Here is a 25,994-nt window from a genome sequence, read left to right as displayed (position 1 = left end):
TCTCCCTTCCCTAATAGGGGAGGTGAGGTAAAGAGGGAAAAAAACAAAGGACAGTTAATTTGTGATTTCCTCTGCTCATTTGAAGGCAAATTAAGTGTCAAACAGCTAATACAGAGCATATTTCATTTTATGAGCTTTTAATTTAATTCCACCGCCTCATATCGCTGGAGCCTGTTAGCTGTGCAGCTAACGCCCGCTCCTCATCTGAGAACAGGGGCCATAAATAAACATGTTTCAATTAGGTCCTTCACAGTAATAGGATATGATTCTGTTCATTTGCCACGTATGGATGGTGGATGTGTCATTGTGGCAGAGAGGAAACAAGCTGCTGGGCGTTTGTGGTGTTTTTCTCCGGCCACGGATGCCCAGTGGTGAATGGCTTGCGTGCGTGGCGGGGGAAGCTGGCTGGATTGATGGAACTGCCGCAGGGCCAACCCAACTGTAATTACAGGCCGTAATGAGAGGCTGCATGGGGAAGTACTGCAATAATAGTCCCTGTGTACTTAGGCATATCTTTGAGAGGGCTAATAACGATTAATTCTGTTCACCGAGGAAAACTTGTCTTAAAACAATTCAATATTTCTCCATAAGCCGGCTCCTGTCCTCCATTTCCCTGAAGCGACAGCTATATGTTGACTGCCTCTATTTCCTCGGGCTGGCTACAAGCAGCGTTACCGAGCAAGAATTCATCACTTTTAAATCTTCAGAGAGATTTATTTTTTGGCCCTAGTTTCACGGTCGTAAAGTTTGGCCACAGTTAAAACTTGAACAAAGCTGAACCTGAGAGTGCAATTAACACCAATTTGCCATCAGGTGGTTGGACCCAGCTGTATCACCACAACTGATGAGTGTTTCTACTCACCGAGGAATTCAGTGCTGCTTTGTAATCAACCAGGCAATATCGCTGCCTGATTCAAAAGTAGTTGGGATGTCTGCATGGAACCCACATAAGTTCATAGAAAACGTGCGTGACAGTGAGTTCACAGACTTGATTTAAATAAGCCCGGCCTCTAAACAGCTGTCTCATAATAATGACAAATAGTTTCCCTCAGTGTAACTTGTCGTATTAAACAGCTCGATGCTTAATGGCTCGGATAAATAGGCCATAAGTAGCACGGCAGAGCACAGCCATGTCTCCAATGACAGCAAACCAAGCGTACAGATAACTCCTGTCCGGACGGAGTGACTGAAGACACAGGCACCGCGTAACTTCTCTCCCTTAATTCAATTCCCTGGCTCAGTTTTCTCCCTCCATCCCCCTCCTCATTTCTCTCCTCCCCCTCCCTAACCTGTGCTCCAGATCGTACCAAAGCACTCCTGACGGATAACAAGCCAGGCTGTTTGTTCGCGCCAATGTTGCCTCTGCGTGTTCGCCCCATTATCTCCGCATAAGCTAAATGCTAAATTATATTTGCCATTTTGTTTGCAGTGACATGGGGCATCAATCACCTCCCTTTTTTATTTCCTGCCCCCCCCCTTTCTTCTTTGCTGCAGTCCCTGAGAAGGAGACGAGGGGTTGAGAGGTGGGGTGGGCCGGAGGTGGGGAGGCAGCGAGGGGGGGGGGGGGGGCATAAAAAATTCATTACGCTTAGTGGCACATCAGCAAGGGAGAGATATGACTCCTGAGGAAAGGAAGGGGGGAGTTGATAATGATGAAGAATATCAAACATAATGCGGCCCAAGTAACTGCCCCATCCAATTTGTCCTCGTCGCTTGGTGATCGCTTCCTTCGTGTCTACGGGTAAGAAACAAGCACCACAAGGACGACGAAGCATCTCCTTGTGGTGCTTACTGTTTAGACGCAAAGAATACAAACGATGGCAAGAGTAAAAGACACAGAAGGAGTGAAGGAGGGGAACCAAAAGTAACGGGGAAGAAAGAGTCATTTGTGTGTGAGTGTAGTGTTAGCGAGTGAGCTGAGGGGAATGCGGAGTGCCTTGCAGATCTCTGCTACCCTGGCCAGTCAGACGTACTCCGGGAAAAATATGAGACTACTGTAATCAGAGTTTCCCTCCTTATAAATACTTACCACTCTCTTACAAGGCATGATACCATGTATTTACCTTACTACATATTTGATAGCCTGTACATGCATGTGCTTGGATGAGGCGGGATGGTTAGCTGTATACAGTTCATGTGCCAGGAGCCCATCTGTGTCAGTCAGAGATGGGTAGATTTGCTTCCTTCCATTGCATCCTTCTCTTGACAGGGCTTGATCACTGCTCTTATGAGAATCGCACGCTCCCAGGCTCCCCTTGCCCTGCTCTCATTTCCATGTCTCTGACACATGTTCATTTGCGTGTCTCTGACATGCGGATCATGTTGTGCACGTACAGGGCCGCGGCCTTTGATCCTGAAAGGCAAAGAGAGGCGCCCAGCACCCATGAGGAGGACGCTCCACGCCCACAGGCGGAAGGAAGTTTACGGGCTTGATTTGTATCGCCACTAATAGTGGGGGGAAGCTCGCCACTGATGTGTGTGATGCAGCTGAATCAAATATTCTCTCAGGTATGATCAGCAATATTTCAGTTGTGAGTGTGCGTTTGAGTCTGTGTGACAGGTGTGAGAGACTTACACGTGAAGAGGGGGCACAGGGGAAGGCTCGTAGATGTAACGTCCCTGGGCATGTCTGTCATCAATTGGCACAGGAGGATGGAAGGTAGGGAAGAACTGTGGTGCAGCTGTATAGGATAACAGGAAGAGAAAGAGAAAAGACACATGAAACATAATTTTTTTTTTTTTTCTTTAAACTCTGTAAGACCACTGGTTCCTCTGAAACATACTTTCACGTGAATTCATTCCCTCCTCAGCTAATCTAAATAGCAGCTATAATGACAGGCAGGGGTTGATGGCTATCTTTCCGCAGACCCACCCAAGTGAGACCTCATTAAATGCATTGAACTAAAAGCTGCACGGCTCCAACATGTTTGCTGAGGAAGTCTTTGTAAATGTCTCAAGGCTGACAGAACTCAAAATAAACAGCGATAAAGAGCCGTAAGAAAGGAAGCCAAATGGCACATTTCTCACCATACCAAGCATAATATGGTTTTGTACAAAGGATAATGTTTAAGTACAACCAATGAAACGTACAAAATGAGAACAAAAACATCCTTTTCCGTTCCAGTGTTTTGTCACAACTGCCAGAGAGAATCAAGAGGCTTCTTTTTTCCCCCTCCAGATAAAACATTAAAACATTTGCATAATATGAGCTTCCAAGCCTTTCTCTATTTTTACCCCTGAAATTGAAACTGTTGTGCTGCTACTAGGCTGAATTCACATATGTATGCACTCATCTTCTAACTTTAACTGCACTCCACACCGTAATCTTAAAAACTGCAGCTGGAATTTTGTGTTGCAACAGTGCGTTCATTGTTGGACAAGTCGCAACAGGCAAACCATGGGTGGGAATTTCGCTCAAACACTGCCTACCTGAAGGTCGAGTTATGAAACTGAAATTGGCTGACACTTCTCCAGAAAAACAGGAACAGCAAATGGCTATCAGACACAAGGCAATTTTATTGGGTCCACGTGGAAAAAAATTATTCACTTCTCCACTCACATACTGTATGAACACATCTCACTGCCAAAAAACACAACACTTTACTGACCGTTACTGAGACCACTGCCAAGTTGCATATCACCACCCTGAGGCAAAGCATGTGTCAGCATCTGCATACCTTCACTCAGCAAGTCTCTGAGGCTGCTAGCTATATGTTTTTGCTTGTAAACATTTGGAGGCGTGTGGCAAGAGGGCAGACGGCCAAACGGTGGGTTGCTCGACAGCTCTGCGTGTGTTGGTCCATGCCAAACACAGCTGCATCATTGGGCAATACAGCAGGTGTTGATCCCCCCCAGCACCACTCATGTCTGTTTACCTCATCACTCATTCTTTCACGGTGATGATCATTGCCCGCTTGGGGCAGCAACGCTAGAATACTTAATGAGGTACTCCAGGATTTTAGTATTACACTTTCATAAAGTTGGTGAGCTTGCAAGAGGCAAATTGTCAAATTTGTATCACAGGCCTTCCGTTAAAAATGTGTAGTCTCAAATTTCAAACCGAGATACCCCGTGATGTAACTTGAGTATTTCTGGAGAATTTGGAAAGCTCTCTCCATAGCCTCACACAAAAGTATACAGTTTTTCTTTCCACAGGCTGTAGTACTCCTCAATGAGTCGTAAATTGACTTTGACATGTTAAACTGGTGGAGTGCCCCTTAAAGCCTAAAATACTGGTACCATATCACGCTCATCAGGAACAACCACCACCATTGTTTTCTGCGCTGACCCACACACACAAGAGGCAGCAAAGAGGCAGCCATCCCTGTAGCAGTTAATATCTTATTTTTCTTTGTTGATATTGATGCCTTAGATTTGGGGGAAAACTGAGGTAGAAAAGTCTAGGGGGGTTGGCTCTTCTGGTGAGGAACCAAGTGAAATAATGCACAAACAACTCTTAAATCCAAGTCCAACTTCACTTTATCATCTACGCTCTATATACTGCACTGTCCTATTGACTATTGAAGTAAAGGTATCTAATTTCTAATTACTTGATCATTAATGTCGCATAATACACCCTGAAATATCGCTCAGGGCAATAGTAGTTCATATTAGGGTTCGCTTAATGTGCTCCATGAGTGAAAAGAAAACTTTGGTAAACTTCTAGAAACCATTCCAGGGTTTTCATCCTGTTTTCACAATCCCAGAGATAAGTAGTAAAAGCCTCCTCCATACAGCTCTGGCAAGTATCAGACCACTCTGTCTCTGTCTATTTAATAGTTTCCTCCTGATGACTCAGTCTTGGCTTGACTCACCTCAGCTGATTCCAGAGCTGCTGAGGGAAGGAGGGATGAGGGGATGCTGGGATGGAGCGAAGGGCTGGTGTTAGACAAGGGCAGAATCAGCTTTGTTTACTCTCCACAGCTCCACTCCTGGGCTGCTAGCCCTTGGCTGTCAGAGTTGGAAATGAACCTTCAGGTTTACCGGGGTCTATGTAATGTGTTCTAGCTTGATGGGAGTAAAGGCTTCGTGTTGTTACTGATCCCTGCCTGCATTGCAGGAACTTTACACTAACCTCTGTCCTGTTGGGTAATGGGGGATGAGTGAAGAGATTTCAAACAGCAAAATCATTTTAAAAGACTCCACCCCTTCACCTCTGCAACACACACCTTCATTCCCACATCCGCCACTCCTCCTTGAATTACCCAGATCCCCCCTATGTTTATGTCTCTGGAGCTCCTCACTCAGCACAGCCCTGTGCCTAGACTGGACCCTTTTTCTTCCTACATTCATCACTCTTTCCCTCCCTCCTACTGCTGTGGCCCATGACTTTGCCGCATGGCAAACCATTCCCGCTGAGGTTTATTTAAATCTAACTCAGAAGTTTACTTTAGCATGGCCCTATCTAAATAGAGCCTGCCACCTCTTTTACGCCAGCGCAGCTCTCCATTAGCAAGGCAAACAGCCCTGTGTCACTGGAGGGAATGTATACAGTCGCAAAGAACAGAGGGCGAAGGAGAGTGGGAGAGAGACTCCATCCTGCAATCCATCTCCAGTGTTTCCTGTAGGGACTGCTCACTGTTTACTCCAGGACTAAATTGCCCCTGCTCTTCTGAATATTCAGGGGTATTCTCGTCTTCTAATAAAGAATACAGCTGGAAGGCACATAGGAAGCCAACACGTGCATCACACTTTTTACCCTCCCAATGCAGCCACACACCACAGCAGCTCAAGCATTCCTAAGGAAAGTGTAATCACAAGGGTTTGTCCATGTTGCATATGGTAAACCACCACTGGCAAAGTGAGAGGGACACCTCAGCTGATTAAATCTTGAAAGTCAGGGATTCAGGAACACTGGATATCATAGTTTGTAAAAGTTTTTTCAGATGTATCTTTTGAAGTATGTATAATGGGTAACAATTTTCATAGCTCTTTACCATTTCATCAGCTCCTCAGAACTCTTCTCAAACATTTTAATGAGTCCAGTGCAACGTTTCAGAGCAGCATTATTAATTTTAGGTTAAAATGTTTCCTTTTTTATTCTTTCAGGAGAAGGGATGGAAGTCATTAAGACATGATTACAAATTGGTCTTAATGAAAGGGCAATTAGAGGCAAACTTTGACCAGGCTCATTAATTCTAATTCAGTACAAATACACCGTGCTTGGGACCAAAAGCCAGCCTCTCCTTCATTAAAAAGAGGATGGTAATTGCCTTGTCCTTTATTGGACACTTGAATAATTTCAAAAGAAGGGGGAGGACAAGGGGAGGATAAAGCCTAAAGCATATCATTTGCAATATCCTTATTTGTTAATCTCCTTTCATAATGGAAGTTTTACCACAAAGGATCTTCCCTGTGCTTCGGAACATGTGTGATGTGATACTTTAGGAGAATTTGAGCTGTCGCTCACAATTCTGATTTGGGTTTTGATAATACACAAACAATTTCTCCTTTTGCTCTTTTGTTGTCAACTCAGCATTGTGAGTTTATTGTCTCGACGGCTGAACCTGGGCTCCTCCTCTGCTCTGGAGAGGGTTCACTGACTCTGCTCTAACAGAGTGTCACCCGCAGCCGAGGACGAAACACTCTTCCATAAACACTGCGCCTCTCATCGGCGCGCCGCTGCGAGAGCACAAAGAGCCAGTGACAGATTGTCATAAGCGACTAAGTCGGAGTGAGAAAAGGGCTGCTGGGGCCTGCTCCAGAGGTTTGTGAATTGCTAATGTGGAACATATGAAGCCTGTGCCGGGGCTGTGACTGCCAGATTTCATTATGCCACCTCTCTCCCCGCTCATGATCTTACTGCTCAGGCATGCTCGTCTGCAGTGAGGCCCGCAGTTCCGCCATAATTTCCGCAACGCTTCGCAAACTGTGTGAAAGATGCTTCAGACTTTGTATGTTTGCATGTTTGCAAGTGCGTGTGTGTGCAACTTGTGTCGCTCCTCTCCCTTTGAGTGAGTGAAAGCACACGTACATGAGTTTGCTGTGCAAAAAAATGCCAATGCAGGTCAGGGCACATTTTGTTAGTGGGTGTTTTTTTAATTAATCTTGAAGATGTCACCTTCAGATGTTGAGATACTTAGGGTCGTGGTTCTCACCTTTTTTACATTATGACCCCTTAAAATGAAGCAATGTCCCTGTACTTGCAACCCTAAGAGTGTTTTTCCCCTCTCAGATTGTTTAGTTTGAATAACTTTATAAGCCTGAGGAAGTGAAAGTATCAGGTATCCCACAAAAAAGTAAAGATTAAATAAAAGTCTGAAGGCTTACATAATTTTGTGTAACAAATACAATATAATATGTGCAGACAAGCCTGACCGTGAGTATCTAGTGTGTACCTGACCTATATGACTTGGTGTGTTTAACACTTTTGGTCGTGCTTTCTTCAAGAAATGTGACACTTGGCCTCCCATCACTATCCGGTCGGCAGGAGGTGCAGCCTTATACAGACTATTAGTGGAAGGAGTTTGGAAGCTGGCTCTCTTGTGAAGGGGAATTACCCCTCTGCTCAATCCCTTCACACCCAGTCTCTCATCATGTCTGTTCAAACTGAGACCTCAAGCTGTTTGGACATGTAAATAACACTTTCGGAGACTGTTTGGCTAAGCTCATTGGGAGTTGCTGTTGACTTTTGGAGCGCTTTGCTTAATTACAGGTCTCAGATTGTTTCAGGTCTAATGGCCTAATTACCGCTGTATAAATTAGTCTAATGTTCTTGCTGTGCAAAGCTTTCTCTACTGTATGCCATGTTTGGGCACTAGAACAGAGAAAGATTTTTTTTTTAAAAAGGGCCTTATACAGCAAAGAGCAATAGTAAAAAAGGGAAAGGAAAGCAAGCAGAAAGGTTAAATAACAGAAGAATGTTAAATGTTGGTTTGCCAATCTCTCTGCCATTCATCGTGTACACAAGGCTGGCAGATCACACCGCTCGTCCTCTATATCAATAGATTTTTTTCTCCTCTCTGCTGTGTTCCTGCAGTGTTTTTTCTTTCGCTGTCTCTCTTGCCCAATTGCTCTCACACCCTTAAGCACAAAAGGTCTTTTTGTGGGTAAAAGTAATTAGCACGGTGGAAGGGAGAAAACAGAGCAGCGAAGACAAGAGAACGTGACTGGTAAAAAGAGAAACGTCAGCTATGCACGATAACAGGTTCTCTGTTCAAGTATACACTCCATTGCTACTTGCTGGCAGAAGTAATTTGTTTGTCTGGACTGAGCAAGGCGCTCAACGCCCAGCCTTTCTCTTCATGGTTTTACCATTCTGTGCATATTTGTACTGGGACTTAATGTTCAAGCAGGTTATCTCTCTGCGCCAATATTTACAAAGTTAAGTACAGGATCATTTCTCAAGGCTTCACTTTACTCATACATCATCCACGTGACATGCAACAATACCCTGCCAAACTTTAAGAGTTCAAATTTCAACAAATGAGAATCCCCTGTGAAATATGTTCCATTTAACGGTCATTTATCTGAAATAATATTTGGAAAGAAACAATTTTTAGCAACCAGAAGTCAGGAATCAGAATGATGTAGATGTAGGCTGTGTTTCAAGTAGCTTGTAGTTACTTCTTCTACTCCCTCCCCTCTCCACAAGTCACACAAATATCTTGATCGAAGTCCAGCGTTTGCAAGTCATTTACAAAGCCAGGTCGATCTTATCAAATTGCGCACCAGCACAAGCACCCCTGCCTTGCTAGAGAGTGGAGCTAAGCACGCACACAGCTCTTCCAGGGGCCCCCAGCACCATCCAACCCCAGCCTTTCCCCGTTTTTCTTCCCTTCCCCACCACCCTTCCTCCCTGTATCCCAGTGTGGATCAGGGAGTGAGGGTTATTTCACAAGGCCTCTGTGGAGCGCCAATCTATCTCCTACATTTGGTGAATTTCTGCAGATTGGGATAAGCTGGGGAACAGAACAAAGCGTTACGCGTTGGCCCTCTCCCCTCACTTCAGCACCCTCTCTACCCTACCCCACCCTCCGGCCTCTTCTCCCCCACCCAGCAGAAGAGAGATTTACACAGCAGTTTAGTAACTGAAACACTGCACTACACCTCTCTCCCCTTCTCTCTCTCTCCATCTCTCACATCCGTCTATCTCCCTCTCTCCAAACAGTGATACTTCTCAGAGAGAAGGGAGTTGATGTAAACCTCAGGTTAACTCAGCGGGACTTTGCTACATTTATTTTGCTTCAACTCCCCCTGTGCGATTTATTCTACTCAAATACAAAGCCGCTTTAGGGTTTGATCTTTTTTGAGATCTTTATTTAGGAATTGCGGGTCACCAAAGAAATGAAAAAATGCATTGTGTCCACAGTCTGTTTTTAAAAACTCTGTTTAAATGACTGTATCATAGAAAATGTATGATAAACTATATATATGTATATATGAGCCAAGGTCATATCAGTTACAGTGTTCAGGATTACCATAGCTGTATCGGGCTACTCTGTGACAGACTGACCCCCTATAGGCCCCGTGTCTCAGCTCCTCCCTGGGCCTCTACAAAACTGCGTGTGGATGTGTGATAGTGACTGTGAGGCTAATACACCTGCATTATAATAACACAAAGGCTGGACACTGCTTGGGGAACCTGGACGGCTTACCAATTTTGAACCATGCTGGGAGGCCACTGACCAAAACCCGCCATTTTAATGTAATTTTGCTTACAAAATTACATTTTCCTGGTTGCCGCTGTTCTCAGTTCAGTTCTGTGTGCTGTGAATGTCAACTTGCAGAGACTTTAATCTTGATTTAAGAGAGGTAATCCATCACAGTGTGTATTTTGTCAGTTTTTTTTTTTTTTGGTCAAAATTATGTGTTATCGCATGGCAATGTGGTTAAAAGCTGGGGCCAGTTTAAAAATTCTCCTCAGCGGTGCATTCAAGGGCACATCCAAGATTTGAGAGGTGAACTGCCGAAAAGCAGCTCATTAATTAACTGTGTTGAGTACAGTGAGAAGAGTGAGGAAACATGGACATTGCAAAAAAGGTAGCACGTTGTCTCTTGCAAGAGCAACAGTAGCTTGTTGGAGTTTGAAAACCAGATCTGGAATCTCAATATTTGGAAAATCTTTTACAAGGTTGAGCTCATAACTGGCAACAAAATGCTCTGTGTGATCTCTCTCTAGCAATTTGTATGCCTCTGCAAGCGGATTTTCGTATGGTGTTAAAATGAGTGGCAAACAGTGGCTGCATGGAAGGTGGGAAATGCATGATTATAAGTTTATAAGCTTAAACATTCAAAACACCAATGCTGTTCTTTAATATAGTTTACACTCAAATGGTATTTCCCCGTGTGTTGTAAATCTATTCCTATATTTCCATGGAACCCATACAGACATTAAACAAAGTCTGTGCATGCCTCCAGAGGTATGTGGCCATTATTCTGGCTAATGGAAGAAACTGTGTGTCATAGAGCAAAGACAAAGCTCAGTGTCACTGCATTCAGACAAATGGCTGCTTGGCTCCGAAGGGCCAGACGGGGGTTGATGCTTCTGGACCAATTAGGTCTTATAGGTGCAGCAACATCTAGAATTCTCTGATTCTCTTTCTTTTCCACTCTGTGCTCTCTACATTGCTGTCACCTTACCCTCTCTTTCACCCCCTCTCTCGCTCTTGCATCGTCCTCTTAATTATTTCAATTAATTCTGCTCTCAGTCTATCCTCTTTTTCTTTGCCTCTCTCATTATTCAAAGCACATCCTCCTGATCTCTCCCCTTTCCCCCCTCGCAGCATCCCAAAACAAGGACAAAGTTGTAATCCATTTACTGCACCCCTGTCAACAGATTCCACCCAAATAATCCTAAAAGACTTACAACCAGGCCTAGGTACTATCAGGGGAAGGGGAGGAAAGAAGGGACAGAATGCACAGGGGAAGGCAAGCGAGGACCATAGAGAAAGAGGGAAGAGAGAGGAGAGCATATAAGGGGAGTAAAGGAGTGAGGCAACAGACGGAGGGAACTTGTGTCACAGTGATTTGAGTCTTTGTCACACAGGTGGCGCCCAGGGGTTCCCTCAGCCTGGGCAGAGAGACAAACTGGGGCCCATGTAAACCTTAAAGAGGATTAACCCTGCCGGAGCGCTTTAATGAGACCTGAAAGTGCCGGGCACCGGAGAGCCCCACTGATTGAGCCGCGCTCGAGTCGGCTCCCAACGGTCCACCAGCCCAGTGGCCCAGCAGCGCTGCTGCAGCCCCGTGGCCTACAGCTGCCCGCTCACACTGAGCGACATCAAAGCAGCCTGTCTGGGAGAACCCCGAGACGGGAAGAAGGGGGGGGGGGGGACATAAGGGAGGTGGAGAATGTGAGTGAAGGAGAAGTGGAAGGAGGGGGGAGAGGAGGGTGCCTGGATGGAGGAATCCCTTATCTCCTCCTGAGAGGATGCTGCTCTGTGGTGCGAGATTGTCTGGAGCTGCCACCTGTCCCAGGCATCTTTGAAGGCAACACTAAAGCCTGTGATGGGCCTGACCTCCTTGAGCTCCCATTCTTTTATGTCTCTCTTCATTTTCTGCTTTGTTACACCCCCTCCTTCTTCTCCACTCTCTCTGGCTCTTCTCTCCTTTTCTTTCCCCTCTGTCTCACTTATACCCTCAGACTCAGCCCTGACTCCCTTCTTCTCTCTCCACTGATATCTTACATTTCACCAGGCTGCTGCAAACATTTTAATTATACTGTGTTCATCAGCCTCCTCTTCGTGTAGAACAATATACACTTGCGCCCCTCCAGAGACGAGAGCAAGATATGGGTTGTTGGCTGAAGGGATACGAGTGGTTATCTTTGCCACTATGTGAGGGAAAAAATATAGAAAGGAGCGATGAGATTTAGAAACAAACGTAGAAAGGCATGAAATAACTGATTCTCCCACAGCACACAGAGGTGATTATCCTACTGGAGACTACAGGGTAACTTAAGGAGGAGAGAGAAAGCTTAATATATTGTGGCTTTAACAAGCTAGCTGAGGGGAAGCCCCCATGAGCATTTTGTCTTCTTGTTTTTATAGTATTGTGCTCGATGTTATTGTCGCCAGCGGTGTTTGCTGCAGCTGGTTCTGCTTATGGATGGACAAAATGCAGTGAAATCTTCATTTCAAGCGTTCACAACGACAGTGAAGTGCTATTGTTCCTACTTGCATCTGCTACTTGACTGATTAAGCAATCTCATTTGAAAAGAAGTAAAACACACTGACAGATGTTGCTACAATGATACCAAGAAATGCTGAGTATTCTTCTTTGAACATCTTAAGTTCTCTGGAAATTCTTCTTAATTCTTCTTAGCCCTTTCACATTTAATCTTGTCATTGTTAATAAGAACTGGATATTATTCTGAAATATTCAGTTCACACGCATCAGCTTTGTGGTAAGAGCACCACACGACCTTAAGATGGTATGAAAGTGCATTCTCGAAGCACTTCAAACTCTGCTTAACCCCCTTAAATCATCTAGCGCTACAAAGGGGCAGATGCATGTGAGAATATGGCCTATCTTACAGCATGAGATGCCTCTAATAAGCTGTATAAAAGGGGATCATCTGATTATCCCTGGTGTGCTGGACCAAGGGGCCACAGCAGAGCACAGGCCCATGTTGTTCTTTCTTGATGAAAGGAGGTGGATGGAAGGGATCCCTCTCCATTGCCTGCAGTGTGCCCCAGGCTTCTCTGTGCCGGCTGGGGGACTACACCGTGCCACTGCACTCAAAAAACCAATATTGAAACAATCACAAAGACAAACACTTACCCTTGAAACAGGCACGTGTCTTCTCACCCCAGGCTCTCCTCTGCACTCCCCAGTTCTTTGGGGGGAGGCTGTTTGAACCTGTATCCCAGCCAGTAACTTGTCACGTTTAAACCAATAAGAAACCAGATAGTTTGTTCTTTCGGTGCAATTCCAGAGGAGCAGTCTGTAACTTTTTTCCTCCTAAACATACACACACACTTTGTAGTTGTTCTTTCTTGCTCTCTTGCCACTTACTTTTCAAGACATCTGGAAAGGTCCACATGAACTGAATGACCAAGCACTGTAATTAACTGTAGAGAGTCCAGGTCCATTGTTGTGCAGATCACGTTCAGTTTGGTGACAGCTAGCTCATTCAGTTCAGTGGTCAGCTGCATTTTGATATTGAGGCAGACAGACTGACGCCTGGGCAGTGGCTGTCGTGCTACGGCCCAGTAGACCTGAGATCAGCTCGCCACAGCAGTTTAGAGTTTAACCCGTATGACTGGACACCCACCACCCCCACCGCACCATAAAACTCTGGGACGGGCTTTATGCCATGGCTCAGCATTCCTACTAGCTTTCCCAGAACACAGGGCCAGTATGATCCAGGTAGCAGTCACCTTTGGCTAGGCTCAGAGAGCAGGGTTACTGTGATACATGTGAAAGAATCCTTCAGCCAAGAGATCCATACCTCCACTAGCTCTAGCTTAGCAAGCTTGGTTTCTGAGATCAGTCAGGGACAGCAAGGCTTTGGTGTGGGGATTATGCCCTGGCAGCCAGAACTTGGGTTGATTTTTTTTAAAGAGCTAACCCAAAGACTATTGGTATGATAGGGAGCCATCAAAGCCTGGAGACACACTTAATATGTCTGGTTAACTCATATCAATGACATTCTGTATCATAGATACAGTGAAGCCTCAAAACTTATGTCACTTCAGTGACTAAATACTTGAGTATTGTCGCTTAAAGCTTGGCAAATTTACTTTCCTCTAGTTGCCTCCCTTATTCTAAACATTCTCCGACGTTTCGGTGCAGTTTTAATATTTGCAAGACAGCAATTGAAAAGGATGTGCTTTAAGTCCCTCCACGGATGTGTTTAGTCTGGCAAAGAAGGTCAAATGTTTAAGAAAGACACACTTTAAAGAAGAGGATCCCCTCTGAGGAAGCAGAGATGCTTCGACAGCAAGTGGGCTCACTGTTGCTGCAGGACCACTGACCGGCTAATCAGCGCACAATGTAAACAGTTGTCGGCGCTGCGCATCCCATTCACATTTCTATACAATTAAGATCTTAAAAAGAAGACTTCTCCCTCATTAATCCTCATCTCAATCCTTTCTTCTTATCCTACAGCAAAGCCCCATGTATTAGTGTTGTGGTGAGAAGGATATGGACTCTTATCCAGTGTTTGCCCGAGAAAATCGGCTAAGACTCAGGCATCACCACGATTAGCTCATAGTAACAATGGGGGCAATGTTGCCTTAGTGCCTCCTCTTTTCTGCACTGAAGTGGGTGTATAAATCAGAGTAAACACAGTCTTAGGGCACAGACATAAGAGGAGTGGGAGATCACAAGTCTGGGTGAATAGCGGAGATTTACCCTGAGCACAGACCCCTGAAGATAAACCCCCCTTGCTCCCTTCTCGTTGTTCAACTCCCACGCCTCCCATAGCTTCCCCACCATTTTAACGACCCAGCAGCCAGGTGTGGGGAGGCTGCAGGTGCCATCGCATTTAGCCACATTAAGCACTGACACACACCAGCGCTAAGAGTAATCGGATTTACCTGGCTGTCTGCTGCGTGGCGTGGCGCGCTGTGCAAGCACAGCACAAAGGCTTAGGGCCCCCTCTCCATCACAAACACACACACATGCACACACCTGGGATGAATTTAGGAAGTGACAAAGCCCTCATGGAGAGGGACCGCTGGTGGAGTAAGGGCTGATTGTGTGTGTATAAAATGTGTGTGCTCACATGTGTATGGAACCAGAAACCAGAACAGGAGCCAGTGGCTTTTTACACTTTGTGGCGCAGGAGTGGCGACAGACGCTACAGGCTTCTGGTTCAAAGCAGCTGAGGGAGGGAGGGGAAGCGGAGGTTTAAGGGGAGCCCTTGCGTTCTGCTGACCCTCAGACCACTGGAGCTCATGGGGATTGAGCTCTGGTACTGGGTTTAATCAGACAGAATGGGACCGCCGCCTTTAGATACACCCCATGTCCTCAACACCTGGGGCCAGGAGGAGGTGTTTTACGCAGCAATGCTCTCATCTAAGAGCCCACGTCATCCTGAGCAGAGTCAGGATCAGAGAATTGACAGAGATGATCAATGAAAAAACCTAGAAGCCCTTCAGACTTTGTGTTATTTAAGTCAAAATTGGTTGTTATTTTTGTCTTTATTGGTTTATTTCTCTTTAAAGCACCAATCAAGTCTTAACTTTTTGGTGTAATTCTTATATCTACTGACACTAAGCCTACAACAAACAGTTATTTTCATTATCCAATCATACTGACAACATTTTTTTAAATGATTAACCGATGATTTTGTCCATAAGATGGAAAGTTCTCAGAGCCCCAAGTAATGTCTTCAAATTGCTTGTTTTGCAAATAGTTAAAAACCATAAGATATTTAATTCACAATAATACCAGAAAGAGAAAAGCAGCAAATCCTCGTATTCGAGAAGCTGCAACTGGTGAGTGTTTGGCATTTTTGCTTGATAAATTCGTGACTAATCAATTATTAAATTGCTCTTGATTAGTTTGCTGTTGATCGACTAATTGTGTCAGCACTAACACTAAAGACTTTTACATTAAAATGCAGAAGGAGCAGTTTAGAAGGAGAATAAAATCTATGTGGATCATGCCTACAGCTTCCCAGCAAGCATCGCTGCGCTCTACTCAACTCTGCTACGTATGATTGCAGCCGACCAGCCTCTTGAGTCCCAATGCACAAAGAAAGCCTCTTGAAGCTCTACAGCCCTTTTGACTTTTCATGCTGCTTTTGAACTCTCTATTTCAGACTGTGACTTTTCCACATGACCCCAAGCCTCACAGTGACGCCGCCCCCCCCCAAAAAAAAAAAAAAAAAAAAAAAAAAATCACCTCTCCCCACTCCTACCCCAAGGCTTCAGTGGTTTGGAACCACCAGAGCCCCTTCACACATACCCACACACATACATAAAATGAGAAGTGGCAGTGTTGCTGAGTTAGGTCAGGATGTGATGGGCAGTAATGTTCTGCCCCCGAGGGTCCTGTCCACAGCACCATTGCCTGGTTTTAAGTAACCTTTCCCTTAAAGAGGCACCTTGGTGACTCCCGGGCACCCAAGCATAGGGGAGCAGTAGCTAAGGAAGTGGCTGAATAAATAGAGTTACAGTATAAGGATGGGGTCCGCTGGACTTTTCATTACCGCCACTGGATTAAAATCACTCTGTCCCACTCTGTCTGCCCCAATTCAGAGCCAATTTAACCAAACTAAACAGGCTATCACATCAAATCCAGGCTAAGTCCTGGTTACAGTGGCCAGTGAATTAACCTCCTAATCAGCCTCTTACCCCCCAATCATCTATCTCCTGTTCTCTCTCCTTTCCACATACACAAAGCTTCACTTTCATCTCACTACTACTGTACTACTGTCTCACCTTTTTTTCAAATTATCTTCAGTACCTTACTCAAGCCACAGCTCTCCCTTCACTTCTCTCTCTCTCTCTCTCTCTCTTTCTCTGTCCGTCTCTCTCGCCAGCTTTCTCTCACACAGTTTCGGAGTCCCAGAGAGAGAGGCAGAGCAGGGAGTGGTGAGGTTTGACTCGGCGCTGCTTTGGGGCTTTGAAGTGTGTGTTGATGAGAGAAAGCGGAGTACTGTGCTCAGACAGGCCCCTAATGAGGGAATTAAGAAGCTACGCTGGCCGTTCCCCATACTAACTTCCCAGGCACAAAACAAGACGAGTGTGCGTGCATGTGTTAACAAATGCGTGCGTGTGCGTGTATAAAGGCAAGAGCAAGCACAAGAGAGGGGATAATCTGTCAGACTTAATCAAGCATCTGGCAGTCCTGCCTCTCACCTACAGTAAAGAGACAAAAAAGTAGCACCCCACTGAGGTTTGGGGTGCTACTTTTTTGTAGCACCCCAGACCTCTTTGTTTTGGGGTCCTGTGTTTGGGGTCCTTGAGCACTGCAGTTTCTTAACTTTATAGAGTCTGCACATTTTCCATTTTTACCAATTATTTTCTGGCTAGTGGACTTACGATAGTGTGAGTCTAGGTAGCCATTGCGGGGGTCCATAGCGAACAGAGTGCCTCGGTACGGCAAGGCGTGGTCAGCCAGGTGGGGTATGGAACCATGAAGCTCCTTCTTGAGCAGGGAGGGGCGTTCCTCTGTGGAGGTGGAGGGCTCCTCGGTTACGCTCCTGTCGGGGGCGCCAGGCGTCTGGGCCTGGGAGCTAATAGCATTGCGCCTCTCGCGGTGGTAAGGCGCACCTGAACTCTCGTCCTCTGTTAGGGGTAGAAAGATAGAAAGAGGGGAGGGGAATATGATGTTAAAACTTTGGAGGAGCTGCAGATTTATTATGAGCAGATATCACGATTAAAAGTTGGGAGCAAGTGTGAGAATCTCTATCCCTTCCTGTCCATGTTTCTCTCACGCACACACACACACACACACACACACACACAGCTAAACACACAAATGTTCTAAACACCCATATACATGGTGAGGAAGTCGAGTAAAGGAAGGAGCAGCGGATCAGCTCTGTAAACCTTAAACCCACTGGGCATCATAGATGTAAATCTGCCAGGGTTTTGCTTTCCACAGTGCCAAACGTGGGAGTTCAGAGGCAGACGGTGTATGAGCAAACGGAAACCATAGATGAAAAAATGCCAACTTCTTTATTTCACACAGTTGAGGCAGAGTTTCCCAAAAGTCTCTTAAATTCTTTTTATAAAGAAGTGGATTCCCATGGAGGAGGTAACGCAGGCTTTCCGTCTGCATTCCAAACTGCCCATTAACCAGCGTCATGGGTTATATCCACCCCACCCCACTCCCTCTATTCCAAAACTAAATCTTTCTCTCTCTGTCTGAGGGCAAAATTAGGAGGAGTCGAGTCTCTGGAGAAAGCTTCCTGGCATGCTGGGTAAAGGGAATAAATGTGGTGTTGAGTTCAAGGGCTGAGCTCCACCAGAAAGACATGACCCTTGAGCTTTGGCCTGACTTCTGAACTGACATGTATAAGGGTCAGTTAGCCTCCTGACCTGGAATTAGTCTTTTCTGTACTACACTACTATATAGGCTAACTCAGAAAATTTGAATGACATTTTTTTTTAGGATTTAATTTTATTTTCAAATTTCAGCAAAACAGATTTGAAAGTATGTCATTTTGGTTTAACACTGAAGCTGATTTAATCTGTAATATACAGTTAGGTCCTGTCTGTTTGATTATTTAGGCCTGAACATCTTCATTGGCAATAATTGACTTCATGGGGATGTTTTTGTTGACCCTGTAATATTGTGTCCATAGTCTGTCACTATTGAAAACATTTGTGTGTGGTGATAACACATTACTGGTATTGGTTGGTTTCTGCACATCTGTAATTCAATCACTGTATAGAGTATTTAGTTAAACAGATTATTCATGAAATACATATTTCTCACATTGACCGACATTTTTTGTGTTCACGTGTGTGTTGATTGATATGTAGTACCTAACACTCTGGAAAGGACTTTCTAGCCTTCTATTATATTGTAGCATGTACATTCTTGATGATCCAGTTCTGCATCAATGGATGATACTTGATTTTGGGCACCTGAGTACCTTGTTTGAGAACTACTTTAAATTGAGATTGAATGCACGTGTCAATACACACTTATAAGGGCTAAATGTTTGACATGCTATAAGGTGTAAATGTTTTGTAGTTTGTGAACTTTAGTAAGATCATTTGCTGAGTGAGACCTCTTATTTTTTGCCCTGAGCCACATTCTTCAAAATCAGCTCTCTCGTTCATCCACAAAGTCTACTCTCTTCTCTATTCGGGCCCTGATTCCTTCATTAGCTGCTGTTGTGAATGGTCTCCATGTTCAGCCCCGTTTATATGCCATCATAGTTTCTCCAGTGAGGGTTTTGGTCATTGGCACACTCCACTGCTCTTGCTTGCATTGATGTCACTCACTGAGAACCTGGCAAATATGCTGCTGTGCTGGTGGCACAGGTACTGTAGCATTAGCAGCCTACCAGTACAGGGCTCCCCCACTATGCAATGCAACCCAACAGCATCCAACTGCCAATTAAGAACAGAGAAGAGGGCCAGATTAAAGAGCACTGCCTTAAGCGCTGAAGAGGGCCGGCATAATGCTGTACCACTTCACAGAAGAAGAGAAGCGATCAGAAAGGGGGAGGTTAAGAGAGAGAAACAGAAAGCGAATGAGATTGAGAGAGGCGAAGAGAGAGCAGGAGGTACAACCCACGGGTCCCGCTTTTATTCCCCTCACTCTCCCACATCCATTACCTGCATTTGGGCTACTCGTGCCCCAGCGCAGTACTGGCAGCAGATTCAAGGATTCTTAACGCGGAACTGACAGCCAGGGAGGCAAGCCGCTCTCATCCGCAGGAAATGACAGTGTCAGTTATGATATAAGTATTTAATCCTATACTGCACAGCCAGTGATCTTATTAAGGGAATAATGGCACTTATACGGTTAAAGCTGGATTAATAGGTCTGCTCTTGCAAAGCGCAATATTAACATAAAGGGATTTCGGAATTGGGTTCATCTCTTGACATGGATTGAAAGAAGTCGAGACTATAAACTATGCTGGGAGCAAGCACTGCTAATGGCAGAGCATGTAGCTGTTCGGAGCACAGGTTTCCACTGTGTTCCCTCAGCTCTTTCACATCCAGAGAATCTAGCATTACAGCTGGGAAAGTAAAAACTGTCTACATATTTATGAGCTCTTTTTCTTGCTTTCACACTGATATGGATGTTTCAGAAATAGACTCATCACTAGGGCTTTAGATGGTGTAGCAGTTAGGAGGCACTAAAACTGGCTTAAAACATCTTCCAAACGAAAGAAAAACTCCAATGGAGAATCAACTGCTTAGTTTAGAAAATATACTATGCATTACTAATTTTTCACTTTTTTTAATTTGTCTTGTTCACTCCCATCCCACATCTTTCTTGTTCTTCCTTTCCTTTTTTCTCCCTCTCCAGTGTCCCCCACTGCTATGCGGACACGTCTCTCTCCTCCAAGGGAGGTCAAGCGACTAACAGTTCAATCACAGCAGTGTCACACTCCCACCATCCCCCTCCAGTCACCATGGCAAGCCCACAGGGGGGTTCATCATTCTACCATATACCACCTTAAGGGGCTTCATTACTTCAGCTCATAGCACCTTAAATGGTTAAACAAACACTCAGCAGCACAAGGGTCAATTGACTCCTCGGACTGGTGGAAGAGAACCAGAAGTCTCATGTAAGGTTTCTCTTCTGTGCTGCTCGTACCTGGCGGTGGAAACTTTTTGTATCCTCATAACATGTCCAGCATCTGTCAAAAAAAATGGGCCAATGAAGACAGAGCTAACACAGGTAAACACATCCAACTTTAAAAAGTTCAATCCTGCAACACTTGTCTAACTCTGACCATCCGCCCAACAGACCCTTTCCCTTTTTTCCTCCCTCATTTTTCATTCCTCTTTTATTTCCTCTTTTCCCATGGTTGCCGCATCCAGTCTTCTACCAGTTTGCAGGTCTATTCAGCCCAACACAAAAGCAGCAGGCCAGTCCTCTGTGGACCAGAGGAAAGCATGCCTCTCAAAAAAACTGAAAAAAGAACCATCCTGCTCTCTCTCTATGGTGATTGAATTTCTTAACATCTTTTCAAAAAGCGCTTAAATGCCTGGAGGCGAGAGGAAGAAACAAGCTAATGGTGGATGGGGAGCACTGAACAAATTTCAGAGCCCTTTCCTGCTCGCGTTTGAGGTTGAAAGCGAGCTCCTGCCTTTCAAGTTTCAAAGTCCTCCTTCCTCCTGCAGTGTCACTGAAGGATTTGAAAAGAAGGTAATTGTGCTCACTGCCGTCCTGATCAGAGCACACGCCCCAGCTCTAGTATTTCAGGAGCTTTCTCTTCCACTATAATGGTACCTGGTACTCCATTCCTGCATTCTTCCTCCCTTACCACTCTTTCTCCTCTCTCTCTCTCTCTCTCTCTCTAACTCTCAACAAATGCACTCTCTCTTGCTCTCCCTCACTTGCTTTCTATCCATCTTTCACCCCCAGCAAGCCACTCATTAAATCCTAAAGCCCAGGTTTCTGCCTTTTTTTCCCCTTGTCTGGGGTCTCTATTGTGAAACGCTGGTTCGAATACCTTCAGAGAAAACCCTATGCATGGCCTTTAATATGGTGTTATAAAAGAGACTGTTGATGCAATGACAAAATGAAATTTTAACAGAGATAATGAGATATGGAATGGGGCCAGTTCCTCTAAGAGTTGGGCTCTGGGACAAGGGGGGCTAAAGTTAAGGGTGCCCAGCCAATTCAAAGAAATGAAAAGTGAAACAAAACCCTTTGCTTGTTGTTTTTGAATGTATTTTCTAGAGGCAGATGTTAAGAACTGAGGTTGCTGTTCCTCCACATGCCAATCTGTCCTTGACTCTCAAGCATCTGATTTGTCCTCCAGGCTGAACTCATTCACACAGCCCGTCTCTAAAGCTGGGACATGTATGTTGCATGGGTACACAGAAGGCCACTGCACATTGCTACCACCCACCCCCCATTACAGCCTTTCCTAAAAGCCTAAACATCAGAGGAGGTGTTGTTGTACCTCTGAGCCAAAGCCAGATATATGCCGCGTTCCACCTTCGAACTTCTCAAAGCACTGCTGTCAGTGGCACAAACAGATTTTGTGGAGTGTAGGATATACAGTGAAATCACAAAACACTTCTTCAAAGCTCCTCTCCTCCTGTGCAATAATCTCTTGCTCCTTTTTTTTCTTTCTCTTGCAAATCAACTCCCGGGAAAGACTCAAGACTCCCCAATTAACAATGAGAGGGGGAAGAAAAATTCCAGCAGCTGGCTAGAGTTTAATAAGAGCACCTCTCCAAGCGGCTTAGGCTTATGTACCTGATTCACCGGCCCTGGCATTGGCGCTACAGACATAGGGAATCATTCACGATTAGCGCAGACTGAAAGACAAGGGAGAGAGACCGCTCAAACTCAACCAAACCCAACACAACAAGAGCGCAGGGGATTACTGCAATTGTGTGAGGTATTTTTCTGATCAACTTCTTGGCTGACGGGCTCGCTGCCACTGGGAGCTTGGTGCCTTCCCCACAACAGAGTTCAGTTCTGCATTATGTGAAGGTTACAGAGTCCTAATGGAGCTTCCCGTAAAAAAGGGTGACATTCAAGAAACTACTTGACAAACAAATCTTCTAAATGACAGAAGGCAGAATCAGGTCATTACCCCGATATCTGTGGGCAGGATAGTCAGCAATCGCTAGTCAAAATATCTGTCAGAGCTCTGGAGAACTTCAGCAAACATAAAGTTCACTCCCTCTACCTTTACGCTCATGTTTGATTCTGTCTCTGCAGAGTGATTCCGTGGTGGTACATTATTTAACCATAAGCGTGTGACTGATGTTTGGACGAATTGCAGAGAGAGGCATGGGCAGGTCAGGATGTTCCCTCTCCTGGTTAGCAGTCTACTGTCAGCTGGTGATTTCCCACACAGCACCAGCAAATGCCCTCTTTAATATTCATCTAGGCAAATTCAACGACTCCCACATCTCAATTTGGCTCTCGGCAGCCCAGGCCCCAACCCCCAGCTCCAAGGCCCGCAGTCCCAGCCTGTTCTCTCTGCCGCCGGGGGTCTGCTGGGACGCACCCAGAGCTCAGCATCTCGCAGTTCCAGCCTCCAGGCCCCGGGGCTTGGGAGGGGCAAATCAAAGCCTGTGAGGGTCCTTCTTTCTTTCCCTGTGCTCACCTCAAATCAGCCTCACAGCAGGGTTGTGTCGTGCCAAGCCTCCGCCTTCCCCTAGCTACCCCTTATTCACCCATTAGGGGCACAGGCCCACCATACAGTAGCCCGAAACCCCACTACCTTTTCATCAGGGCCACATTGTGAGGAAGCAAAGAGAATTGCAGTGAGAGAGCTGAAAGCACTAACTCTAAAATGCACACTGATGCATTTTTTGACCATAGATAGTTATAGCCTTTACCATTCTTCACTCAAAGGGTACCTTGGCCTGCATTCTTTAAGGAATCAAAACCCAAGAAATGCATTAGATCAAGACTTCAAAGCAAAAAATGCCATTTATTGCTGTGATTAGCTTATAGACTATCTCAGCATTGCTTCTGAAGCCAGCTATGATCAGCCTTAACCTGTTAGTTATTTATACTGTCCTCTGTAACAATGAAAAATGATTGTGTGCTAGGGCAGACTAGGGCAGAATTATGTTCATTTGGGATAGTGGCTCTTTTAGGGTGAATCTGGGCACTCTGCCCACCAGATCGGAGTGGGCCAGCTTTCCACTGGGCCTCAGCACTGGAATCCCACTTCTGACACCAGAGTGATCCGGACCAAGTCTGTGGCACTCAGATTAGGAACAGCTCGCCAAGAGAAATGGATATCCAGCCAAAGCAAAGAAACACAGCGCCAACAGTTAGGATAAAATAGAAAAAAAATAATACAGTAATTTCAAGCACATCAAATACGATCCAAATGCCACTGTGGATGTTTCCCACCTTACACAGTATAGGATGATATCGTAACTTTTAATAGTTCAAACTTTATGTCCATGATGCGTTTTTCCCTGAATACTCTTATGTAAGCATGGTATGATGTTGTGTGTTTGTTTTTTTTTGCATAAAAATGCAAATTCACACATTCTGGTACATGTGTCTAAGTGCATAAGTCTACACTGCATTGGGGCACAGAAGTCCCCTTTAAGATAGTTAGCCAGCACTTACTAGGACTTGGATAATTACACACTTCAAAGGCACCTGCCCGCCATCCCAGAGGGGGCAGGAATCGCCGCCCCCCGCCCCGTTTAAAAGCATGTTAACTCCTATCTGAGGCTAGCAGGCTAATTTAACTTTTGACATTTGATATCTAAGGAATGAGAGGGATCAGCCATTTAGCTGGAACAGGATTACCCACCCCTCACCCCCACCCCACCCCCATTACACCCCCAACAGCCCTCCTCCTCTTCCTCTCCCTCCCCTTCAACCCCAAAACCCCCTCTCCCAGTCAGGACGGATTCATTAATTTTCCTGCTGCTAAGCACTTTATCAATGACTGGTGAACGTCTAAGTCCGGAGTGGACTCTCTCTCTCGCTCTCTCTCTGCCTCTCTCTCCTGTAGTGATTAGGCCTGTGGATGTTCGGATCTGTCTCTCTAATTCACTGCCGGCTCTGTTGCTGCTGATCTGTTCTCACACCTGCTATGCAGCTCAGTAAACAGAAGTGAAAGTGTTTCAAGAAGCAGGCTAATTTTGAAAACTGCAAGTGTGAAAACCATGCAAAACTAAAATAACATTTTCGGGTGATTTTTGTAAAGGTCACCGTCCACACTAAAATGCCTGAACGGCAGGAAAATGGATACAACTCTTCATCCCCCTTTAGTCACCAAAAAACAAAACTATGCATCTTAGCCCAAAGTCTGGTAATGTATTTAGTCTTGGGTGGTTAAACGTATGCTCAGTCCTGTCCTGCTGTTTGTGATCACCTGCCAAACTCACACTTCAGCTGTTATTATTTACATATTCTTCTTTTTCTGCCGTCAGACAATTGAAGTAGCATAAAATACGGAATAGATGCTGGTCATTAAAGCTACCTGCAAAGCTGATCCAAACCCCTAATATATGATCGCAAAGTTGTCTGACATAATAAATAGGAGTGCTGACACACAGTATAAAATGGGTGATCACAGAGTGGATTTACCAACTACTACCACGCAGCCCCCGACCAGGCTTACTTAATTGTTTTTCCCATCTACATTGAAACACCTGCCCTTTTCAGACCTAACTGCTCAAGGCACCCTTCTTTGAAAATTTACAAGTGTCACACACCGCCATAGTGTGACAGAGTGTGGATCTGCTCTCTCCCTGTGTTGGCACAGAATTGTAAGTTTCATTGGCTGGTAATGAAGTTATTCATTTTACATCTGTATTAATTTCCAACAGCCCTGCTGCCAAATATGTTGAAATATAGTTGGTAACATTTGAAATATCACAGGCAGAGAGGTGCTGGGAGTTAATGTGAATCCATAACTCTACATTAGTCTCAGTCTAATGCCTTCTGCCTTCATGTCTACATTACAGGTTGAATCAGGGGCTACACGTAAGTGTGACGGATCTTGGTTAAACGAACAGCGTGCCTGGGCCTTTGATGCTGCAGCTGGTAATGCTTACTGTTTCTAACCCATCACATTTGGACATAAAGCCCTTTTTTTTTAACCAGAGATCATGACAATCAGAATTCCAAACTACAAGCCAAATGCTATAAAAATGATACAACACAACTGACTCCTTAACTTTGCTCCCACAATGAGGGGGCAATCTGCGCACACATTAAGTCACCTGGTGTTGAAAGAAAAAACTAACTGAATCAACTTTTCGCCCTTACAGCTTGACACATTAATTATTTATATTAACATTAGTTCATTTTCCACAATTTTTTTTCCCCTCAAAACCTAAAAGGTCCCAGTTCACCACACAAAGAATCCTTTATAAACCTATCAATCATCATTTGCCTTCATCCCATCATCATTACAGCTGATGGTTGGGCCACATTTGCTATAAAATGTCAGACCTACCCGTCACCGGTCCTTAACGTGTGATATGAATGGGAATGCCCGCTTTAAAAAAAAAAAACAGGGTGTAATTCACACCTTTCCCCCTTAAAATACAGGTGAGACCTGGACCCCTTCATTACAGTGTCTGCAGCAGGCAGGGAAAGCTCCGCAGATTAGAGGATCTGCCGTGTTGGCCAAACAGATTTAACCACTGTCTGCCGGGGAGGTGCTGGAGGTTGGAGGTGAGTAGGGGAAAGGAAAAGGCCCTTACTATGTGATTGGATAAGTGCCTCTGTAATGCAAAGGAAAGCACAATACAGGGTGAAGGTTGCAGGTCTGGATGATATGCTGGACTACTAGCTGGAGCAATTATATTGCGTGTAACAGGTTATATCAGCCAGTATGTTCCATCTTGAAGTATCGCTCAGACCCCACACGCAACTGTACACTGTGGCGCTGAATAGAGGGAGCTATTTGAGGTGTCCAGGATCCGGGAAGTAAAAGTCCTATCAATTAACTCCAT

General features: G+C 45.1%; 1 protein-coding gene across 1 annotated transcript in view; it reads right to left on the bottom strand.

Annotated features, from left to right (window-relative positions):
- gli3 (GLI family zinc finger 3) overlaps nucleotides 1–25,994 on the bottom strand; it is a 95,693-nt gene that overhangs the window by 40,163 nt on the left and 29,536 nt on the right. The window contains exons 3-4 of the mRNA XM_040127610.1: nucleotides 16,938–17,183; nucleotides 2,576–2,681 (exon numbers count right to left, since the gene is read on the bottom strand). Of these exons, the coding sequence (XP_039983544.1) occupies nucleotides 2,576–2,681; nucleotides 16,938–17,183 (352 nt within the window). The remainder of the gene's footprint in view (nucleotides 1–2,575; nucleotides 2,682–16,937; nucleotides 17,184–25,994) is intronic.

Source organism: Xiphias gladius, chromosome 5 (assembly GCF_016859285.1).
Source record: "Xiphias gladius isolate SHS-SW01 ecotype Sanya breed wild chromosome 5, ASM1685928v1, whole genome shotgun sequence".
In the NCBI taxonomy this organism is placed as follows: Eukaryota; Metazoa; Chordata; class Actinopteri; order Istiophoriformes; family Xiphiidae; genus Xiphias; species Xiphias gladius.
The sequence above is the reverse complement of the archived record's forward strand: the minus strand, read 5'-3'. Positions and strand labels throughout refer to the sequence as shown.